Genomic DNA, 24465 nt, shown 5'->3' on the forward strand with positions numbered 1-24465 from the left:
AGCAACCTGGTCTGGTGGAAGTTCTCCCTGCCCATGGCAAGGGGGTTGGAACTAGATGATCTTTAAAGAGTCACTTCCAACCCAAGGCATTTTATGTTTCTATGATATACCACAAAATAAGATTTATTTACTCTGAATACATGCACAAGGTCACCTATGATCTTCCTGTTTATTTTATGGAACCCATTCCTCAGAAAAATCTTTGGGACAAAAGAGGATTATTTTTTGGGAAAAAAAAAAAAGTTGGCATAAATGATTTCTTTTAAGTACCAGAACCTGGGTATTCACCATCCCCAATTTTAAGTGCGTTTTGAAAGAAAGAGCAAGGCTTTGCAAGTTATCTTTTCACAGCCCGAGGGGAAAGCTCCCTCCCTTCCTTTCACACTAGCTATTCTTGACTGCTAAATTGTCTTCCTGCTTCCTCCCTCTTAGATTTCGTGTTTAAAGCTGCAAAAAGTTAAGATAAACAGCAGTTGTCACACTAACATATGACACAGTAATATTGCAAAGCTTTGTTGTTTGTTTTGTTTTTGTTTTGGGCTTTTTTGTTTTGGGTTTTTTTTTTCACTAGAACTAGGACTACTAGTCCTGCACAGGATAATTTAAAAAAAATATAAGCAGCTGTCAGTGGATGCTTTAATTAGAATTGATTTCCTCATATGAGATCTTTATAGTCTTACTCTTTAAGTAGATGGCTGTTATAATTTACAGTCTGACAAGCTACGCATGATTCTCAAGTTTTACTACCTTCCTTATAGCTTACATTTATGTGGTCTTTCAAATGATCCAAAAGCTGATATATGTATGTATGTATGCTACCACAGAAGAGTGAGCAGTCTGTTGTTGGCAAAGTATAAAAGAAAAAAGGCCTAGTTTTATGATCTGTGTCCCAGGATCAAAAATGTCCACTCAGAATAAACAGGAACTTTTAATGCTTTGTGCATGCACACATCCCCCAGAGCACTGGAAAAGTGCACTGCATCTAGTTTACCCAGAGGATAGGAGGGAGAATAAACATTCACAAGTTTGAAAGTTTTGATTCTGATATAATAGGATACTTTACCACCTAACGCTTAAACTACATATCCCATTCCTTCACTAGTAAATTCCTAATGTAGGGGAAAATGAAAGCTATACATTTTGTAGGGTTGTGGTATTCCCCCTACCTTGATGGCTCTGCAGATGGTGAAATTTGCCTCAGTGTATGTGTGCAGATCTTTCATACTTGAAGAAGTAAATCACATTTCCTTTAGAACAGGGAGTATTTTGTCAGACATCTGAGCAGAATAAACTGTATTGACCCAAAATTATATATACCCAAATGGTACCCAAGTGACTCTAATGAAACACATTTAGTCCTGAGCAGTAACAGCCAAAGTATACACGTATTTTAAGGCACCTAACAAATGCTTTTCAATACTGAGTGACACTAAGAGATGCTCAAAAACCAGAAACTGTGGCTTATGGTTCCTTAATTCCAGTTTAAGGAGTACTCTTATAAAAAAACTACAGGAAAGGGGACTTGCTTTGTTTTTTTATTTTTGTTTATTAAAGCTTGTCTGCCCTCCTGTCGACTCATTGTATTGAAAAGTTTTTCTTTACTATGTTAAAGGGAACTAATTTTTTTAATTCCAATCTATCTTTCCTGTTTACTGGCTATCAAAAATGATTTTTCAGTTACTCTAGGATTGGATACAAATTCTCTCACGTCCTTACATTTTTGCTTTACTGCAAAACAGTACATTAGTGCGTTCACTGCACTCTCTTCCATTTCTTTGAGAAAGAGTTTTGCTTAGAAAACGTTCTCTTTTCTTCTTAATACCACATTTCTTTCCTCTTGCCTTGTGCTAGTGACTTAGATTTGGAGCACCTGACCACTGCCACAGCTCTCTAGCTCTTCCAAAGCTGGAGAGAAGTTGTAGCACAGTGCAGCAAGAAGGACTGCAGGTGCCTGTGTCAGGTCTGTGCTCCTCTTTCTGAAATTCTGTCTCCATTTCTACCCCATGCAGTGGGACTTTTCCACTGTCTCCCTTTCCACAGCACGCCTTCTGAACATAAAATAATTTTATGCTAAACCTGTTGCAGGCAGTTCTAAAACTCATATAACATTTCACATCCCTGTGTTCATGCTGCTTCTTGCTACATCCCTTCCTGACAGGCATTTCTCTGTACTGACTACTGAATTTCAGGTTGAGGAAATTTATATTCAGGTGCAAGCCTGAATTCAGGTATGGATGGGTGTGTTGCTTGCTGGTCGACGAAGACAACACAGTCAGTTGGAAAAAGTTCTTTAAATTAAATGGTCATTATTTATGTTGGCTTACCAAGGGTTTTATTTGGTCTTATTTGCCCTTGAAAGACTCTAAAACAATGGTAAATTGTTGTGGAAATGTTTTTTACTTTTGTGCCTCAGGTATAATCTGAAGTCAGCTCACAAAATCAAGGGAGATACTCTATTTTCAAGGGATTGCCTGTGTGTTTAGTTTTGGAGCAATGATCTAGCCACAACAATGTCCTTTCTTTGTTCTGTTGGGCTGTGGCATTGGAAAGCTCTCTCAGTGGGGATGCACTGAACAGGCCACCTGGGAAATCAGCTAGAGCAAAACACAGCTGCTTCATTTGCTGGACAGGAATCCCATAAGGGAGGCCCTAACACTTGTCCAGAGCACAGTGCTCACACTTAACTCAGTTCTTTCAAGTTTGGTTGAAAGTGAAGAAGAAAGTGGTTTACAAAAGTGCCCTTTGATATCTGGGATGTCTTTTGGATGTCCTGCTGCCTGCTTGCAATGGGTACTGTTCAAAAAGCTTGAACTGCTGTACCTGTTCTGGACATAGGGTTTGGACTAGGGGAACTCACTGATTTTTCTGGGTCCTGCGCTTGTAGTAGAAACATGATTGAGTATGAGGACTTACAGGTCTGCAAAACATAATAGGCAATTTTTGGTTTAACACAAGCAATGTGTTCTACATTTGCAGTGCCTTCTATATAAGCACTACCGGATGCGAATAGCCTAGAGTTTACAAGACACACAGGAAGATGGGAAATTCATTGGTGGAGATAACTTGGTGCTTATTGTCATTACTTCCATGTCTTCCAAGGTTTCTTGAGTACTATTTGTTTTTATTAGTTTTAAGTATTTTACATGGCACAGTAGCTAAATTATACAAAGCAAACTCAGAAGCCAACAAAGGCAGTTGGCCAATTTTAAAACATAAAGTGTGGAAAGGAAAACCCTTCCAGCTTTGAGAAGGTAGCCTGCCTGTACATGACTGCTAATATAGTAAGCAAACTGCAACAGCACTAAAAAAACTAGACCCTTAGTTTAAATACAGTGCAGGTTTTCATCAGTATGTATTAGCCCATTCAGTTCTTCAGACCAGGTGTGAATTGCTTCCTCAGTGCTTTGACCATAATCTGTCAGTATGATCAGCTTGCTGGTGAAAATGCAAACCATTTTAGCAGTTGCCAGCAGTAACATCTGAACTGTACTATGGCATAATCTGTCTAGTCAATATGAGACAGTTTCCAGCAGCAAATCTGTCTGTATTAAAATGAAATTTGCTTGTGGAATATAGTTGGAATACAAAGGGGGTCTTTCTCATTTGTTTGATTTGTAATGTTTGCCTACTGTATATATCTGCTCTTTCATTGCTTTCATGTATTCACAGTTCAGCACCAGTAAAAGCATAAACCAGTACAAACAAGTAATAAAACAAGAAAGGCGGTTTGGGTGTTTATTTATTAATCTAAGTGGAGATAAAAACTGGCAAGTGGAGCAACAGATAGAGAACAACTATGTCGTACCCACCACTTGCTCCTGCTGGGCCCACTGCCGTTCCCACTGCTTCAGTGCCATTACAGGTGCATCGATGTTGCTCTGTCATCTGTTCTTCACTGTTTCTGAAATACAAAAATTATTTCTTCCCGAAGCATAATTTCTAAAGGTATGATTTATTTAAACTAACTTTAGCCATAGGGGATTTCCCTATATTCAATAAGAAAGATAAGATTGTCTTTGAAGCAGTTTTTCTTTTAACAAGATCTTTATCCAGGTCAGCTTCCCTGTGGAAGTGTCAGTGTCTCTCCATTAAAGCAGAGAAGACCTAGGCAACTAGATCGACACTTCGAGGAGAGAGGAATCCTGTCCCTAATCTAACACCACATCCCTATAATTTCCTAGGGTCTCTGGGATGATTGCAAAGAGTATTATCCATGCTTTCAAGATTCCTGCCAGTGGAACACTAAGTTTTATATTAAATGAATTAAAAGACTCTTTTGTTGTCAAAATTAAAGTGCATTTTATCCAAGTGCTGCTTCTGTTCTCAGTGGATTTGCATGAAGGCGGATTTATACATTTAAAATAAGTGATTCAGTGTCATTTGATATGTACCCATGGGCAACTTTGGAAAGACTTAAATGGCACTGGAAGATAAATTTTCTCTGTCTTCTTTGTACATGTACTCACATATAATGTTTATACTGCTTGTATAGTAAACATTTATGTCTGAAACACCCTGATTGCTAAGTTACTCTAGACATTAAAGCAAATATGATGAACAGTAACTGGTCAAGTAACCACTGGAATTTGTGCAGAAATAAGGTGCTGATAGGCAACAGGGGAGACACCCATCACATTAATTATGTAGCAATAAGACATTTGTCCTCAGATTTTTTATTTCGTCGCGTTCTTGCTTTCAGTGCTCTGCAAATTATGTTTCTTATCCTTAAATGTCAATTTGTCATCACTTACTGCTATTCTTATCCACTACGCAAGTGTGCTTCTCCATGGTTTCTGCTCACAAATTGTTTACTTCTGACTCCTGGAGTTTATGAACCACTTGTTTCCCTGGTAGTTAAAGTCATTCACAGTTAGTGAATTCCTAAACAGATATACATGTTAAATAAATCATCTCATGTTGATGTCTAGTGGCTTTGCAAAGTAACAGCTATGTACCAGAACCAGTATTCTCTTAACAGATAAACAAAGAAGAAAATCAAGTGGTCTGTCTTTTGTCCTTATTATAAAAAAACAGTTTCCTGGAAATTAAGTTTTCATTTTTACTAGAATTCAGTACACAAAAGCTGTTCTCTATGTCAGAATTTCATTAAAGGGAGAGCCAGGACAATTAAGAAGTTATTGATGTTAGTAATACTCCTAGGAAATCACGCAAGATTTAATTTTCTGGTTTTTACTAAAGAGAATTTTTTCAAATATTTTAAAATTTTACCTTGACATTCAAGGCTTGACACTAATCACACTAGGTACCTCAGCCTAACAGCAGTACATTCTCTTTGTTTTTACTATAATATATGCAAAATAAATCGAAGTATATCCACAAGATATTCCTGGCTTTAACTTGACCATTTTGCTTTATGTTAAAAGTATGATTTTTTTTTCTTGAATGTGTTCTCATGAAAGTCAGAAATCTAACTACAGTATCTAAAATATGAATGTCCTCTTATTTAGTCAATAGAAGGAAGTACTTGGCAGGATGATAAGCTTTATGAAATGCTTACTTCTCTCCATTGACTACAGCCTCAGATATTTACACTTCTGCCTCAGTTCCTCACCAAGATATTAATAGCTATGGAGAATGAATCTCGGCTCTATTATTGTACATTCAGATTTTATGTTAAATGACACATTCTGCCAAAGTGCTGGATCTAATGCAGACATATTGTGACCAGATGAGGAAATGGAAAGTGTAGCAATTATTATATGCTTTGAAAACTCAGAGCATTCAAAGCAACCAGGAGCAGATAGGACTTGAGAGAGACAAAGCTTGCAGAACTACTCTTCATTATCCATAATGTTGCATTGATTAAGAGGCTCTGAGAATCAAAGGGAATCATTTTTAGGAAGCAGAGAAGCAAAACAAAAACAAATTCTCCATCACAAAATAGTTCCAAGGTGGGAGGGTGGCCCTTGAGATTTGACTTGGAGTCATGAAAAACAATAAATTTTTCACCATAGTAGGAACGAATGAGAACTGTTTGATTTTTAGAGCAAAGATGGTTCTGGAATTCTAACTCTTCTTCAGAAGACTGACTATAAAAAAATGGAAACTCTTGGCACTGAAGTTGAAGCAAATTATAAAAAGCTTAATCTGGAAAAGGTGTCAAGATGCAAAAGATAGGTCCAACACCAGCTTTCCTGGAGATTAACTCAAGATGTTAATTATTGGATGAAAGAGTGATTTTTGCTATGATTTTTTTTTAACTGTGATTTTTACTGTGAAACCCACAATTTTCCAGCCCACTTATCTTGGTTTTCATGGTGGTTTTCCATGAAGGTGAGGAAACGTGGAGATACTTTCAGTGTATACAAACATACATGATTTCCCCATCCTTGTTAACCTCTCCTTTCTGATACAACACAGCACAAAACCCATCTTAATAAGAACGAGTTCCTTACATGAAATTCCCTATGACACATGTGACTTCTTGCTGTTTGGTGTTGTGGAGTTTTTGTTTTAAGTGTATTTTAACATTCATTCCCCAGAGAATTCATTTCTTTCTGAAATACATACACTTTATCATTAGACTTGAGGTTTGGAAACTGCAGTCTGCCCTGACCGAAGACCAGGTTCTTTGAGGTGAGATTATACCTGGAGAATACCTGCACCAGTCATGCTGTAAGGCCAAGGAAAACATGAAGGGCAAGCAGTAGTACGGGAGCTTTTGTATGAGTTAGTAGTCCATGACTACCGACACATGGAAACACTGAAATGTAGCTGGAAACTGTAGGCTTGATATTAAGAGTTTTCTCTCTCCAAGATGAGCCACAGATAGGAAATCACATTGTTTCTTTCCTTGTTTTGTCTTCAAGGTGATAATGCACTTTCAAGACAGCATATCTGTCTCTGGATATGCACAAAGACTGGGCTGAACTTCACTTACTTAGCTCCACTATAGGATTTTTCAAATGAGAAATGTTCACCCTCCAGCTGCTGTTGAGTCACCACTACGGTTACACAAGTCATGTGCAGTGGGATCCTCCTGCTCAGCTTTGATACCTGAGCTACCTGCTATTCCTTCTCTATACTCAGTAGAGAGAAGCAGGCACTTCAGTGATATTGTTCATCTCATCTGAAGGTTGACATGTGGGAACCAGTCCAGTTACCAAAACATATTTGCCTGCTGCCATAAGGTGTCTTGAACCATTCCCATGGGACTGGTAGATAAAGTACAGCACTTGTGGGAGGTCTGTGCTCTTCCCTAATAGAAAGCAGGAGGCTCAGTGTGGTGTCCTGTTGTAGTTAAGCTATTCAACAGGGTCCTAAATTCTCAATTTTTTGTGACTTAAACCATTTAGGAGTGGAATTTAGTACCAGACTGTAGAAGCCTGAAAGTATGCTTGCAAATGAACTGCACATCCAAGCTCCCATTATAATCAAAGTACATTTAATTACTAATGTCAGTGGTATCTGGAGAGCTATGATGTAAATTAACAGAACTTTTTCAGAAAAAAAGATTGATGATTATGATAGGTTTTGATCTGACTTGTAGAAGCCAAATTCTTCCATTAGCAGGCATATGGTATAGTGTTTTAGTTGAGGACAGTGGAATTATTTATTAAGAAAACTTTTTCAACCTGCCTACAGTTGCCAGACCTAGGCCTTGATTTAAAGTAATTGATCTAGCACCAGTTAGATAAACATGACTATGTTAATACTAAATAACAGTGATTTGAGGTTTATTTAGCACATAAAATCTTTTTTTCATGCTCACTTCATTCTCAATTATTTGAATTTTAGGTGGTATGTTATAATGAGTACATATTTATACATTTTAGAATGTTTATATTAAGCCATGGAGCGCCTGAAGCAACTCTACAGGACAGACACACTCTGTACATCAATTTATTTTTACTGCTAGTCAGATGGTATTCTGTGACATGACAGTACATGTCGTACTTGCCAAAATGTTTGTAGAAAGGTAATGCCTGAAGACGTGATGAAAACATTATTTAAAAACATCTCTAGATCATGTTTGTAAGAGGCATGAGAAAAATTATTTTTCTGTCACAGAGGGCAATTAATAACATCTGTAAGAAGTATGACCAACACAGTAGAGTGGTCTGGGTTTTATTTTTTAAATGGTTATGTTCCTGTTATGTTATGTTCCAAAAGAAAATACAACAGGATACAAATTTACAGCTGACTGTTCATGTAACAAAATACCTCTAGAAGCTTTTGGTCCAAAAACATGCTCTGTCACAGGCTAGAAGTCCTTTGGATGCTCTGTAGTGCCTGGAGCATTTTAAAAATCAGTATTAAACCAAAAGAGCATGAGTATCAGGCTTTGAGGTGACAACTCAGTCACTTCCTTGCCTTGGCAGAACAGTTACTCTTAAAGAGAGATTACCTGGATAAACAAGCCATCCATCAAAAGGCGACCTGGAAAAACACGCAGTAGGACTGTTCCAAACCACCTCTGGGCAGGGTGGCTGACAGTCTTGAAATCCCTAATCATAAAGCCCTCCAAAGACCTGTCAGCACTATCCCTGCTAACAGCTAGACTCTGGAACTTTTGTGTTGGTGTCAGCTTCCGGAGAACTACTTGTAGGAGATTCCCTAGGACTTTGTTATGCCCTGTGAATGGTGCAGCACACTGCATGCAGAGGAGTAAACTGTGGTGCAAGCCATCTGACACATAGCTAGTTAAAAGCCATATACTAGGATCTCTGTACAGGTAATAGCTTGGAATAACCAAAGCTTTCTGAGGAGCAATCCAAAACAGTTAGCAGAGATACCTCTTCTGTTCTGTCCTAGTTTGAGTGACTTCGTCTGCTTTCTTGAGCCACATTACTATGCCTCTTTGCAATTCTTATGGATGCCTGAAAATGGAATGAGCTCATAATTAACCTTTCCGTATTGCTTGGACAGACTCTTGTCTCTCTTGCGTCTGGTGTTGCTGGATTTGCTTTGGTTTCTGGTTAACACCTTCTTGGCTGTGCTCCCTCTCCTCTCTGCTTTTCTGTCCTGCAGCACAAAATTAACCCATATGACTCAAACCTTGTCCAATCCCCCTGGCAGGTGGTGAGACCTACTAACAAGGTGTTCCTGAGCCTCCTCCAAAAGGGTATAGGCACTCATTAGTTGTATATTGGTGCCGTTGCACTTCCATGGTTGATATTTAAAGGTGAGGGTAGGGCTTGGTCATCACTGCTGAAGAGAAGGGAGCTGGGAAAGAAGCTCAGGCACTATACCCAAGATGATCTACATCCCTCAGTTCCTAGTTCATTCCCTGTCTTTGTTTTGGACTGCTTCAACTACCCACCACCAAGACATGTTTCTAGGAGGTTAGTCCTAAGCCGGTTTGAGGTAAACATGCTGCTGCCAGCCGAAGTGGCATGCTTTGTTGAGCAGTTTAGAGGTAACCTCAGGGTTTGTGGTAATGGAGCATGATCATTTTTGATCAGTGACACAGTTTCCAAGATGAACTCCTTAAAGGCAAGGTTTCATACACCACAGCTTATTTTCCCAGTTAAAACTTAGTAACAGTAGTCTTTTTGTTAGGCCTTATTGGCAGCATAAAAGGCCCCTAGAAATCTCTTTACTAAAACGGATTTGGATATTCACCTAGAAACCTGGGAAAATAAAGCTGGTTTTTATGGAAAAATAGTTTTACAGATGTTTGTGATGAACCAAACAAATGAATGGATTAAACAGTGCTTTTCAGAAAGGAGGGAAGGAGGAAGGGAAGGGTAGGAATCAAAGAAGCAGAAAAAATATACAGCTTCTTCCCTGAAGCACACAGCTTCTAGCTTGAGTCCAAGAACTTCAGAGCTCTGGTTACTTGCTTCTTTCTTTAGGTTATATCTCACTCACTGTTGGAGCATCCAGGTGTCAAGTCCATGGATCTATTATATCTCCCAGTTTAGGATGGATGATTAGGAGGCCTTTTACTAGAGTTGCAACTACATAATATTTTTCACAGAATCACAGAATATGCTGAGTTGGAAGGGACCCACAAGGATTGAGTCCAACTCTTAGCTCTGCACAGGATCATCCCCAAGAGTCACAGCATGTGCCTGAGAGTATTGTCCAAACACTTCAACTCCATAATATTTTTAGGTTTAATATGAATTTTTAGATAGATATACAACATGAAATGAACATAAAACATATCTCAGCATGTTCTTTTGTACACTACTCCAGCTTCCCTACTTTCCCCTGTCTGCCAGGAAAGTGGCATAATCTAAGAGAGCTTCCATGCACTCAGAGCATGATCTTCTTTGCTCAATATCCTGACCAAAACACTTCATATATTAGTCCTTAAGCTACATGTATTGGGCTTGCTTCCAAGGTGGTTTTGACTGGTCTGTGGTGTGACAGGTCTCTCTTGAAATATCATAACTGTTTCTAATAGGAAATTGTAAGTAGTTGAATATGATAGTATTAAGGACCTGGGGCTTAGCTGTCTTATCTATTGTAACAACTGCCTAATCATCACTAGAAAAGAAAAAAAAAATCTAAATGACTAAATGACTCTTACCTGCTCTCCTGAAACTGAAGATAGCATTTTCTATTGATGTCAATCTCATAAGCATGTGAACAATGGTATCATAGTCCGACTGGGTCTAGCCACAGTATAAATAGGAAAAGGTGGGGAATTGGGGAAATTCGGTCAATTGTCATATGATTAGGGTGCATGACATGAGGCACATTTGATTGGACTTTATACTTCCTCCATCTCCATTGTGTTCTGATCATTAATTTCCATCATGTGCATATACAGTGCTTCTAGTCAAGGGACTGCTGATAACTCCATGACCATCAGATCATATTGCATATAGCTCTGTTTATACTTCCACAAAACTCTGACATCAACTTCTATCATCAGTAAATGCATTATAATTCTCCCTGTCTACCAATACAAATACCTACAGGTGGCAACCTGTATTTAGTTGTTATACCCTGTAATTTAATTGTAGTAAACTTTTTCAAAGTCGCTTGGATTATGACTAAAGGCACACTAGCAGTAACTTGTCTACACCCAAACTTCACAAAATACTGCTTCTTAGTAAACTTAGTCCAGAAAAAAAGTGCATTTATTTTCTTGGCCAATCTAAACAAGTCTAAGCCTGTGTTGCTCCAAGGGAACAATTTTTCCTATGCCACCAATAGGGGCTCTTTTGCTTGACTTGGCTTGTTCTTCTGGCATATACAACACATCTCAAAAGTTTGCTCAATATCTCTGTTCAGCTGAGCCAATATAAAGCATTTCTGGTTCTCTTAGGTTTTTCAGTCCTTAAGTGACCTGTATGGTCTTTTTTTATATAAGCAGGAGTGCAAAAATGACCCTTTTTCTGTCCAAAATTCCATCTGGGTCCAAAATTCCCCCTTAGAGGACTGGTGGGGCCACCCTATGCTAATTGCTTTCGTTATTCTTAAAAAGTCTTATCCTTAGCTAGTACTTAGCCTTGCGGTTCACACTCTGCATGGGCAATCAGTGCTTAAAGATTCTTGTAAAGTTGTATAATTTTCTGAACTGAGAAATATGGACTAGGAATCACTAAGGCTATGTCTAAATGACCAGGGTTAGAAGTGCATCTAGGGCTAAGATGATGAAGATGGCACAGCCTTCCTAGTTTGCATTGAAGTGAAAGCTAGGAACAAAGGCTGAGCAGAAATTACTGGGTGTAAACATACTGTCATGTGGACATCTGGGAATACATCACTGCCCATCTAGATGGTAAATTGGACAGAGCTTAGATGTCTTACTTCCCTTGCCATACAGGTTCTAAAACCTACAAGAGAAGCAGCAGACCTGAGCCAATCAAAGAGTAAAGCTGACAGAGCCACTGCAGAAACTCTGGAAGCTGAAAGCATTAAAACAGTGATGACTTTGAAAGCTTATTTCTACTGTCTTAACTCCATGTAGCCTGTTGTCCATACAGATTTGCTCTCACAGATTTACTCCTATCCATTTGTTTTTCCACCTACCTAATTCTTGTCAGAACTCCACTGAAAAGATTTAAGCAACAAATGAAGCCAATAATAGCAATGCTAAAGGAGCTGATATTTGCTACTACCACTTTGTTTGCTGTGCTCGTGTTCTTCCTTTCCTCTGCTCTGTGTCTGTCTTGTGTATGTATTTCTTGACTTCTGTGGTCCTGATACTTTCTCTGATTGTATATTTATACAACTGTGGTAAATTCTGTGTTTCTTAGTGGTTCTTAGGGCACAGTATGAGCTTCTATTAGGTCTTCATAGTATATGCACACCAAATATGTGCATCTCAACATCCAACTTTGATGGAGAAAGAACAGAGTCAGAGATTGTGATGACAAAGTGAGTCAGCATTTTGCTCTGTTTTGGTTGCCAGAAAGTTGGTTTTTTGATATGATTTCTTGTATTTGGACACACATGGTTACACTTAAGACTATCACTATTTGGCCTCAATAGACAAAACAGAATTTTATGTTTAAGTTTACAGATATGTGCATTCTCCTTTGAAAATTAGTCCAAGATTTAGACTGTCATAAAAAATTGTAGTCTCATGCTACATATTTGTCAGTGTGTCTTGCATAGTGAGTGATTTACCATGAGTGAAAAATGCTATACATAAAAAATAATTTGAAAATTGCTCCATGATATTTGTTAAATATATTTTATTTTTCGTGTATGTAATGAAGTCAGAGAGAAAGACTATGTTAAGCCTCTAAAGAACTTTCAAGCTTTATACTGTACTATCTCAGTCACTAGCAATGGTTTCATTTGGACTGCACATGGGTCTTCTAATTTAGGTGATTATTTTTTTCCTCCAGTTGAGTGTGGTGATACTCTAGCATAAATATGTGTTAGAATCACTGAATCAAAGAGTAATTTAAGTTGGAAGAGACCTCTTGAAGTCCTTCGATACAACTCTCTGCTTGAAGCAGTGTCAGCTGAGATCAGGTTGCTCAGGATCTTGTCTCCTTGAGTTTTAAATATCTCCAGTTCTCTGTATGACAGAGGCAGACGCTTAACCTCTTATTTGGACCTGCTACATAATTTGTCTATTGGTATGGCTTCTGATGTTACTAGTGGCAGTGTTATGCTTTTGACTGGGAAGAATATTTTAGGTTTGTTCACACCCCACGTGTTGGAACAAAAGTGTCTAGCAGAGTATGAGTAGACCTTGGCAAGATGGACTCCTCCCATCTCTGATGCTATCAGACAAGGCTGTTTTGACTGGGACATTACCCTTTAATTCACCTTGTCAGGAGGGCAAACTTTGTTACTGAGCAGTAATTTTTGGTGAGGGGGGCACTCTCTTGTGGGACCATTATATTTTGGATTTGGGATGCTCAAAGTACCTCCAAAACTTTAAGGTAGGAATGGGAACACATGAAGTTCTTTGTGGGGAGTTCATTCCTGCCATGCAGCAATAATACATCATCATCAGAGCCTTTCTGTCATGGACAAGAAGTGGCCCAGGGGGGACTGTCCACCTCAAACCAGTTTGGAAAGAGAAAGTTCCCTGCCAGGTAATTAAGAGGAAGATAAGGCCAAGACCCTTTTGCCGACTATTGATGTCCATTCATTGCTTTGCTCTTGGCCTTTCCGAAGCAGTAAGTGCATCTTCCCACTGTGCATATAAGACACTAAAGGGACACTTACTCCCAGATTTCCCAGTGCTATGGCCTACGACTGTGTAAATTGGTAGAGGCATCACACCCGTATTCTGCAGAGCATTGATGGTCAGTGAGGAGATTCATAAATGTAATGACCGTGTGCCTGTCCACTTATTCCTAGGGCCATCATCACCATGGTTACCACCATCTGGAGGCTAATCCTGTGGGATGTTGCACAGCTGGGGTCTGGGTAGTCTGGAGAGGCTGAGACACAGACCTATCTCTTGAACTCTGGCATCTCTGTATAGGGCTTGTCCTGAGCACATGGGATCACAGGCATGTTGCATAGCTAATTCTCCACCCAAGTTGTTGTGCATACTTTGGAAATACTGAAACGTCCCTCAAATTCCAGCTTCTTTCTTTGGCCCCAGATTATGTTTTTGGAATTTGAAGTGGTGAAACCATGAGTGTTGATCTCCTCTTGGCTCCAGCTGCCACTTCTCTAAATGCTGTTTAGCACCGTTCAGTTCAGCAATGGACACAAACAAGACAAGTGCCTTACAATCTAACACAAGAATGTTTTGTAGCATGCTGCCAAGGTTAAGGCATGTTGTTTTGGTCTATAGCATGAGAATCAGGAAGGGCACATGAGGCAATGAAGCCTGCAGGCTGAAGAATCTAGATCTGCCAGGATTTATTTTTATATTTTATATAGGAACAAAACTCTGTCGTTTGCTGTTTTCCAGTTCATGCTTGCACGTTTTTTTTCACAAGGAAACTGTTTAGGTTCCAGTCTTTCTGACACCACCCCACAATGGAATATATATATGTGGTCCGGAAGATCAAAGGACTAAGAGTGGAGTGCGAAACATGGGATATAGCAATGTGATAGTAAAGATAGGACACTATTTGGAATTCTGCAATGGCCACGACTCCTCTATATTCAATGCTCTTTTAAAAGCACAGAAAACACAGAGCGTGGCCCAAAATTATCGGAGAAAAAACCTGAAATATGGGTATGAAAAGATGTGGAAATAAAGCAGAACTATGAGATGGTATTATCCAGCATAACAAGCGTGCAAGCTATTTTCCTCATCATGTAATAGACTGAGGAAAATTTTCTAGTATTAGAACATCCTGTGTGAGAAACTCATGCAGAAACATTTTTGGAAGAAAACAAGTGAGCATCTCACACTACTATCAGTGCAGAAGTACTGGCCAACAAATTAAAAATTTTGAGAACTTATCTGCAGGAGTGTGATCTGTTCTGGCAGAAAAAGAACACTTAAAATGAAAAAGTAATAGCAGCAACACACGTCAGTGATAAATATGAAACAGAGAGAATAGAGAAGGGCTGAGTTGTGAAGAATCAGGAAAATAAATGTTTGTATGGAGAAGACAGAAAAAACCTCACCTGATTTCAAGTGGTTAACTTCAACATTTAATGAATATTAGTCCAGGAAAGCCCAACTCCCTTTACAAGAGTCATTAGTAGAGTGAATTGCTGTCAAAATCCAGCATCTAATACCAAAAGGGTTAACTTTTCTGCTTAAATCAACAAATAAATCAACTACAAGAAGTTCTTTCTACTACTGTTTTTTTTTTTGGAATTACTCACAAATATATTAATGGCATGAGTTCTTTTAACTTGAGTCTTTTGGAAGGGCTCCCAACAAAGTTAATAACATAAAGCTCTTTCAACTAGTGTCTTCTGGAATGTGTCCCCATAATATTATTGTCATTCCCTCAATGCATTCATCTTTGTAACATCATAGTAATTACACATTCCTATATATTGAATGACCTTTCTTTGTAATAAAGTAACAAGTTAGGTAATTAAACAGCATTTTGATTTTAACTATATTCAATATTAATATATGCAGTGTTTACAGCCAAACATAGAGAACTGAATTAGTAAAACAAAAATTCCATTAAACTGAAAACTTGAAATTTTCAGATACAGTATATGCTTTAACAAGCACCATTATATAGAATGAATTCAAGTATGCAGAATGAAATTCAAAGAAGACTTTTTCATCATTTGTCTAGTAGAGTTGTCAAGCTAATTGGCATAATAAAATGGTCTGGCTTCTTTGTCTGGCTTCTTCTTTCTCTGCCTATTGTCTTTTCCTACTTAGGTCTAAGCAGAAGCACTGTGTGCTCCTCTGACCAGCTGAGGTTTTGGCACAGCTTGGTTTGGTTGCTCAGCTGGCTGGAATGGGCTGTGATTGTACAGGATAGTTCATGGCCTTTTCCCAGACAAGTCACTTCTGTAGCTTTCTGCTACCCAAACCTTGCTAGTCATGCCCACTACACCTTCCTAGAATGGGTTTTGGCCTAGTTCTGCTCATACATGTACACACTCATGCACACATATGCAAACACACTTTTTCTCAGCAAAGCAATTCTCTGCTCACACATATCTCAGACATACCTGTAGGCACTTGGGTCACCCAAAATGCACGGCCCTGGCCCTGCTGGCCACACTATTTCTGATACAAGCCAGGATGCCATTGGCCGCCTTGGTCACCTGAGCACTTTGCCAGCTCATGATCAGCCAGCTGTGGACTAGCATTCCCAAGTCCTTTTCTGCCAGGCAGCTTTACAGCCACTCTGCCCTCAACCTGTAGCATTGCCTGGGGTTGTTGCGACCCAAGTGCAGGTGCTGGTACTTGGCCTTGGTGAACCTTATACAGTTCACCTCAGCCCATTGATCCAGCCTGTCCAGATCCCTCAGTAGAGCCTTTCTAACCTCCAGCAGATCAATACTCTCACCCAACTTGGTGTCTTCTGTGAACTTAGTGAGTGTGCACTCAATCCCCTTGTTCAGATCATTAATAAACATATTAAACACTACTGTTCCCAAGACTGAACCCTGAGGAACAACACTTGTGACCGGCCGCCAAATGAATTTGACACCATTCACCGCAGCTCTCTGGGTTTGAACAGCCAGCCAAAATCTCCATCCAGTAAAGGCTAAAGATTTGCCTTAGCCCTCTTTGGTTGCTCATATATTTATAGAAACATTTTTAATTGTCTTTTATGGCAGCAGCCAGATTAAGTTCTAGTTGGGCTTTGGCCCTTCTAATTTTCTCCCTGCATAACTTTCAACATCCTTGTCTAGACTTAATTGTTTTTACAAGCCACATGTAATTCAGTGGTGTGGACTTCCGAATAAGATATTTTATGAGTAGGAAGGGTTGGATTGTTTGGAAACATGGAAAAGACATGTAGGGCTTTTAACCTTGAGGTCATTGGTTTGAGTTTGGTCCAGCCTGATAAGAAACCAAAAACATCAAATCTATATGTTCTCATGCAACTCTTCCAAACAAGTATTTCCTAAAGTATAAGAGAGAGGTCATTGCTGTTGTTTTTCCCTCTTTTTCCTGCTTTCCCTTCTCAGTTCAAACTTGAACACCGCCTGGTAGGATGACCTTCTTCTACTTTTAGAAGAAATGCAGCAGAGAATCTCTTCTGTAGAAAGAATTTTTCCTTCCCTGCTGCATATTGTATATGAATACTATATAATTACCCAGTTGACTTCACTGAGATATTTAAATAGACTTTCTGCTAGATATTATTCACTGTGAACAGCCTTTTGTTCAGGTCATATGTTCTGGATTTATTTTACATAGATTCAGGTACCTAGTCAAATCATATAATTTATGGGAAGGTTTCTCTAAATCCTGTCATGTTGAAGAGAGAAAAGCACCAGGAAAGGATGTCTGAGGTTTTATGTGTACCACCTTATCTGCAATAGCAATGAATTTCTGCAATTTTACTTAAAGAATTTTGAGAACAGATATAGTTTGGGATTATGCTTAGGTGCAGCAATGCACTCTCGGTGTCAAATTAGAATGTTCACTCTGAGATTTGAGATGTATTCAGCTGGATTCAGACTGAGTTTTGATGACAAGATTCAAAAGAGAAATTAAGCATATCTGCAACAGATAGCTGACAGCCCTTGAAAACCTCTAATTCTATTAGGCTTGCAATGCAGGGTTCCCTGGGAACTGAAAAGGCAGGATCCAACATATCCTCAGAATTTTCCTGATCTAGACCTGTGGGAACCTGAACTCCTGAAATTTCTTCTGGTGGGGGCTGATTTACAGTGATCAGACTGATCAGGCACATGACACTAATTTTACTTGAAAACACACAAAGAAGATGGTTGCACTGCTTAAAGATTCTTTGAGGCTGAAGATATCCATGGGATTTAGGTCTTTTGTTTCTGGCACTACTGCCAGCTTCTTATGCTTCGGGTGGCTTTCTCTCCCTTCACTATGCAATCCTGGGTTTAAACATCAGTACAGGGTTGAAGCAGTGCTGCAGCTTTCTTATTTGCTACATGCTTATTGTTCAGGGTCTCAGATTTTCTAAGATCCCTGTATAGTGAATGACATTACAGAGGTAACTGTCCTTATCTTTATGATTATGTGGATGTTTCATTTTTGACATCTATATGAATGTTGCTTTTTTTTCATTAACAGTGGACCATATTTTTTAATTATACCTAAGGGTATTTCACAGTGATTTTGTTGTGTATACTTCTTCTTTCTGAAACAAGTACTGTACACACAACCCATTTTAGAAAAACTGTTCTCCCTGCTCCTGAACATCAGTTAGACCTTCTTATACCAGAACTCACCACTGCTTTGATCAGAGTCCTGCTAAACTTCAAACGTGTTTCCCTGTTTTTCCCAGCTGACACTCAAAATACCAGTACAGGTATCCAATTAAAGCCTTTGAGGAAGAGGTCGTCAGCAGTATCTAGGTCTTCAGTTCCATTTGTTTTCATGCTCAGCAAGCAGCATAGGCACGGTGCAGATGTGAGTTGATGCTGATCTCTCTCAGTCCAACTTGTATCTCCATATTGCTCAGTTGCTCTGAAGCAGCTGGCTTTGTCTGGACTATTGTTTTCCTAAGACCGTGTGAAGGCACTAGTTTTATACTCTGTAAAAAGCCTATAGCATTCAGCTGGCCTCCTTTTGTCATTTTAGCAGCTGAGTGGAGGGGAAACAGAGTGAGGGAGAGAATACATCTCTTAGTGTTTGAACAGTCAAGTGAATGGGGTGTGTGTTACTTACAACTATCACCAACAATAAGGTACTGTTGATGTTACCAGAGTCTGTAGTATTTTCAGAGTTCTGAATATGACATTTTGTTTTCAGCAGCAGAAATACATCATTTGAATTAATTGCACTTTCCCACATAGTTGGAATGTTGCTGATACAAAGAGGGAATAATCAGCTTCTCCTGGGATTTGCAACCGTTAATAGCTGAGCATTCAAATAAAATTGCTTGTGAGCTTTCCAGCATTGGTGGTGCCCTACTGACATTGTACGCAGCTGAGAGAAAGGTGGGGTAGGCTTAAACTGGACATGGGAGAACAGCATCAAAAGCCCTGTCTGTGCAGCAGCCTTAGGCTATTTTATAATCCAGTTAGAGCTCTGCTTTGGATGACTGTAATATGTGTCTGTACCTGCCATAGCTTGGTCAGAGACACTGCAGATACACTTGAGCCATATTTTGACCATGATCACAGTACCGAGCAGTTATTGCATTCTATAGCATTACTTCCATCTGCATAAGCATTCAACTTGCTATCTGTATAGGCAGCATAGCAAGTTGTTCACACTGGTTGCTGTTTATACTTGAGATGATCTTATATGTATACTGTCTCAAATGCTCTTTTTGTAATCAAGTCTTCATCCCCCCTGTCCTCACATGGAAGTACGGTGGTGAGTATACAAGAAGTACATTTTTCAGCTGGAATTGGCTGCCAACACTCACTTTTCAGAACTTTAAGCTGTAGTCACAGAATAATCTTCACATACATGTATGGTCATAGGAATGGTTCAGACAAAGCGTCTGTCTAGCACAGTACTCTGCCCTAGCAGTGTCTCTATGTGGACGTGAAGGGAAGGGAAAAAGTGGGTCAAAACATTGTCAGTTCCTAATATTCTTTCTACAATGAAGGCATCAAAGCTGTAAACAATATTTATTCAAGGTGTGAATGAATGATGGATTTAAACAATGACATAAACATTTTCCTGTCTTTTTGGTTATCCTTCTCTAATGTTTCCTAATGTTCTACTTGGTTTTTGAGCACCGAGTTGATGCTTTCACAGCGTTGTCTAGCCTAAGCCCAAGATCTTACTGCAGAATACCTCTGCTCATTCTATGTGTAATCATCTTTTTGCATGTGATACTAGGTCTCTTTTTCCAAATGTTTTCCCCCATGACTTCACATTTATCTGCGTTGAGTTCCACCTGCTGTTTCACTGCTCAGTTGCTTAGGATGGTTCCCTTTCCTTACTCTACCTCGAATGACTTAATTACATCCACATGCTTCACTGCAGCACTGGTGGCTCTCTTTGCCAGGCTGGTTACAAACATCTTGCACTGCACACACCTGACTAAATTTGTGCTTGGTCTGAGATTGTTCAACTCCTTGAATTGAGGAGGTTGTTCAAACCCATCCAATAGCTGGAAGAATTTAACCTGTAGGGAGAGAGCATCCTCTAATTGTTTCCTGTGAACTAAACCAGTAGACCTGCACTGCACTGTTCTTGATATGGAAGATTTAAAGGCTTCCTTTCTACCGACATGCTTTTATTTATTTTTTAATCATAGTTATGCATTACAGTTTTCTTTTTTCAATGCTAAAATTGTCTTGGAAGGTTCCTTTCCACCCACAGCTACTTGCTCCCTCATTTCAATTTTTTCAAAAGTCACAATAGCTATTGGCTTGTTCTTGTTGTTGTTTTGTTTGTTGCTTATTTTTTTTAACCCTAGATCATTGAAAAGACCTGCCACATCCCTGTGACCCTTCAAGAGCACACCGTAAGGCAGAGAACCTCAACATGGAATGGGAACAGATGATAGAAGTGAGTGGGACTTTTCAGGAATTAATTTTGTTGCCAAATAAAATGGAACACGTAAACAGTGCTCTAAGAAAAATATAGGTTAGATAATACCATTTCCTGGATAAACTGCATGTAAGCAATCTTATTCTTAAGCTTCAGCGTTCAGATACTCTCAAAATTTTGTAGGCTGAGAGCTCTTGACTGTCAAGCAGTCACAGAGATTTTTAGCATATTGGCATGACATGTATAACACTGGCTCCCATGTTGTGAACTCCCTTTTTATATTTGTGTCTTTTTGGTTTTCTTCATCCCTTTGTGAAATTCTGAAGCAACAGAAATTTTCACTGGAAGCTAAGTGACTCATTGGGCCATGATGGAAAGATCTACAACTTCCTGCCCTGAGCATCAGTGCTGGATAGTTGCCTATGATTCATACTGGGCACGGTCCCAAATTCATCGAAATTTTGCTAGAACTGTAAAAAGTGGCAAGTCACTGTGGAGGCCTGGACCCTGCCAAAGGCTGAACTGAGGAAGCTGAGGCTCAGCTAGTGTTGAGTCAATCTGACTGCTGTCAGCAGTAGAGCGATCCCATTTTATACCAGCTGAAAACCCCATCACAGCTATCAGTTTGCAGACCCAAATGCAATAGGATTAGAAGAAATCAGAGTAAATTACTCCTTTGTGCCGGACAATTGGGGCTCAGCAACGGATGTGCAATGTGCATAGGTAGCTTGGAAAGAATTAGGCAGCAGAGACAAAAAGTAAAACATCCACTAGACAAAAAGATGATTATATCAAGTTATCAAGATAATATATCTGCATATTACTGAGGTTTACTTTCCTTTGTTGAACAGCAGTTTGTTTTATAAAAATATTGTTTGGCATGCAGGAATAGTTACTGTCTCGTTAGCTGATTTGTTTCTTTTCAGGGCGAGATTATTCTGTCTGCCTTTTTGAAATAATTTTCTGTCTAATATTGAAAGAGTCACCCTGGATCTGGGTTCATCCATCTTCTGGTGAACATGATGAAGGTCTGAATGAACCGAATAAAAGACAAATTGCAGCAGGCATGTAACAAGCCCTTCTTCTTTCTGTTAAATCTCTGTTAATAATGTGCGAAGGAGTGATAACAAAGAGCTTCTGTCCTCTTTATAAAAGACCCTTAAGGGCAGAGGCAAGCTGTAAGAAACTATTCTTTTGCTAATGATAGCTGAATTACTGAGAATGCTCAGTGTTAAAAACCCACGACGAGGATCTTGTATATGGAAAGGAAGTATTTCCTTGGACGACTTTCTAATGACTGTCAAACATTTGCAGCCATCAAACAAAAGGAAGCATTGTAATGACAAGGCACACAGCTAGTGATGTGGTTACATCTGCCAGTTGTGTAGCTGTGAGCTGTAAGCACTCCGGTAGTCCCATGAACTAAAAAATGACTCCTGATTCTGAATTTTCTTCACTTCACTCTTTCTACTTGTTTTTTTTTTTTCTTTTTTTTTTTCAAGGGTAGCTTGATTGATTATGATATTACTAGAAAGATCTTAGAGCCATTCAACCACATGCAGCTCTTTCTGAGTTATATAAAAGACCATTTCATACCAAGTTGTTCACTTTTTCAAGATCCTTAGATTTCTATGTCACCATAAGTCTTTCCTCAGCTCAAACCATACCCATTAATACATGTGCTATATGTAAAAATTAGTGGCTTGAAGAATATTCTTGCTCAGAGTATACATTTTCTATGTGACTCAAGGGTTTATGACTTTTCCAGTGTTTAGTTTACAAGTGGCAATTTAGTCCTAGTCATGCATTTTTATACTTCCAGAAAATCCACAAAAAGCCTGACCTGTCTTTTTTTGATTGCAACTAATATTTTGTGGTGTTTTTTTTTTTTCCTCAAATATGAGGCAGAAAAAGAAGAAGAGAGTTCATGGTTGCATCATGTACAAATAATTGCATCACATATAAAAAAGCAACCTCATCACATAGTCCACAACTGAGCTTTCATAATAGTAATTTTTTATTGCAGTCATATTTTGGCAATAACACAGTTAAATAGTGAGGAGGAAAGATCATTCATACAGCTCGTGTTGCATGGTAGACTCACGCAGGTGTTATACACTTTTTTCCCCATCACTGTGATAGCATCAAGGAACAGATTTTTGGGGAGAAACTTCTATAAAAACAAAATGCTTGGAAACAAGGCAATATTTCTAATACTGGTGCAAATGTGTAACAGGAGAGTAAATGTGTTTGTTAATGAAGCCTGTCGAGTTGTATCCCCAAAAATACTTCTTACTGAAACCTATGTGTACATTAAATTTTCTTTTTGTTTGATTGCTTTTTTTTGTCCTTAGGCTTTGTAGACGAACTTTTAGGTATGGATATGATCTATGATGGAAAGTTTTTCTGTCAGTATGATGTCTCAGCTGAGCTGGGGAAAAATATCACACACCCTAAACTCATATATCTGTCTACACAATATGCAGCTCTAAACTTGGCTTAGTGAGAACTATTACAGTAGATGTGGTAGATGCACTGGTGGAAAAACTCCTTTATTATCTTATTTTGCTAAAATAGCTTTGCTAGAAGAGCAAATTGACAGAATCTCTTCAGTGGAGAGAAACAGGTTTATAGTATGGCTAATTATGAGGCACTCACAGCAGGAAAAGTGAATATATTATTATTCAAGGATATGTGCCTTAAAAAGCAACATGGCTAAAAGCTTTAAAGAGTTTTGGCGAACACCAAATTATCTATGCGGTCCTCACATACTGTTGTGATTAAAAGGGCAAATGCAAGTCTTGAACGTATGAACTGCAAACTATTAGAGAGGATTTGTATCAAATACTAAAGAAATTATGAAGTTCTACCAGAGCTGGAATAATATGGTTAGTAGTAAGGATGATTAATTATAGCAATAACCTAACAAGAGATGTGATGATCTCTGTGTAATTCAAAATATGTATATAAAACCACTTGTTTCTACCTAAAATACTTTAAAGAAAAAATTCTTTTTCAAACCCAGCGTCTTTGCTCCTTGCATCTAGCCTTAGAAATGGAACTGAACACCATCACAGTAGAGGTGAGCTACCTCTACTTTCCAGGTTTAAAGGGTACCTCTTACAGTTTAAAAAAAAAATCCTATGACGGGTGAAATACATCTGCCTTAACTACAGACAGCTAAAAATGACATATCTGACTTATCCATTCGACCTTCCCAGTATGATCAGTGGCAAGAAATAAGCATCAGAAGAAAGCTGTTCATCTCAGCTTAAAACATACATCTAAGACAGATCAGATGAATTGCCCTCTGGAGGTGACTCTTTTTTGTCCTGTGAAGGGAACTTGAAGGATTAGCTTCCAATATTTAGGCAAGTTCATTAATGCAGGTGAATCCCTTCAGAGGTATAGACTTGGCAGAGTGAAGGACTTCAAGATTCTACAGCTTAAATATTTGCTTTAACTTTTCTTAAATTATACAATATCTTCTGCTCTCATCAATAAGAAAGAGACACAAAGATTTTTTTTTTTACAGTAAGTTGCACTGATTTCTACAATTCACCTCCCATTGCAGCAATATCTACATCAGGAACCCACATTCATAATTTTCTGTCTGTGGGTGACACAGAGGACAGAGACACTGAGGATTAAAGGCTTGATTTAAATCCCATTAAAATGGGAGAGACTTGCATTGACTTTAATGGGATTTAGATTGAGTGCAGAGAAGGCTGAATGCTGAACTTCTGTCGGGTTTGAAGAACAAGGGGTATTAAAGGGCAAACTAATAATGCTTCTGTTAAATGTTAAGTACCCATTCTTCAGAGAGACTTGCCAAACTGGTCATTCAGTCTCATTCAGGATGACTAAAGTGACTCAGTAAGCAATAAACAAAATTATTAATATAATTGCTAGTTGTCTTCGTGTCTTCTAATCTTTGTTACATTCCAATAAAGTAAGATAAGTGTTTAAGACATGATGTATTTTCTAGATACTGTTAACAATTTATTTTATAGGGTAGCTTTTGCCAT

The 24465-nt window shown here is 38.7% G+C and overlaps 1 protein-coding gene across 2 annotated transcripts in view; it reads left to right on the top strand.

Annotated features, from left to right (window-relative positions):
* Nucleotides 1-24465, top strand: part of SLAIN1 (SLAIN motif family member 1) — a 96821-nt gene that overhangs the window by 68266 nt on the left and 4090 nt on the right. Inside the window, exon 8 of one of the 2 annotated variants that reach the window (XM_027674593.1) lies at nt 20364-20441. The exons of the other annotated variant lie outside the window; for it this stretch is intronic. Coding sequence (XP_027530394.1) covers nt 20364-20394 — 31 coding nt within the window. The 3' untranslated portion in view covers nt 20395-20441. Of the gene's footprint in view, nt 1-20363; nt 20442-24465 lie in introns of those variants that run through there. 2 annotated transcript variants of the gene reach the window in all.

The sequence above is a fragment of the Neopelma chrysocephalum genome, unplaced genomic scaffold, assembly GCF_003984885.1.
Source record: "Neopelma chrysocephalum unplaced genomic scaffold, ASM398488v2 Primary Assembly neopelma1_25, whole genome shotgun sequence".
In the NCBI taxonomy this organism is placed as follows: Eukaryota; Metazoa; Chordata; class Aves; order Passeriformes; family Pipridae; genus Neopelma; species Neopelma chrysocephalum.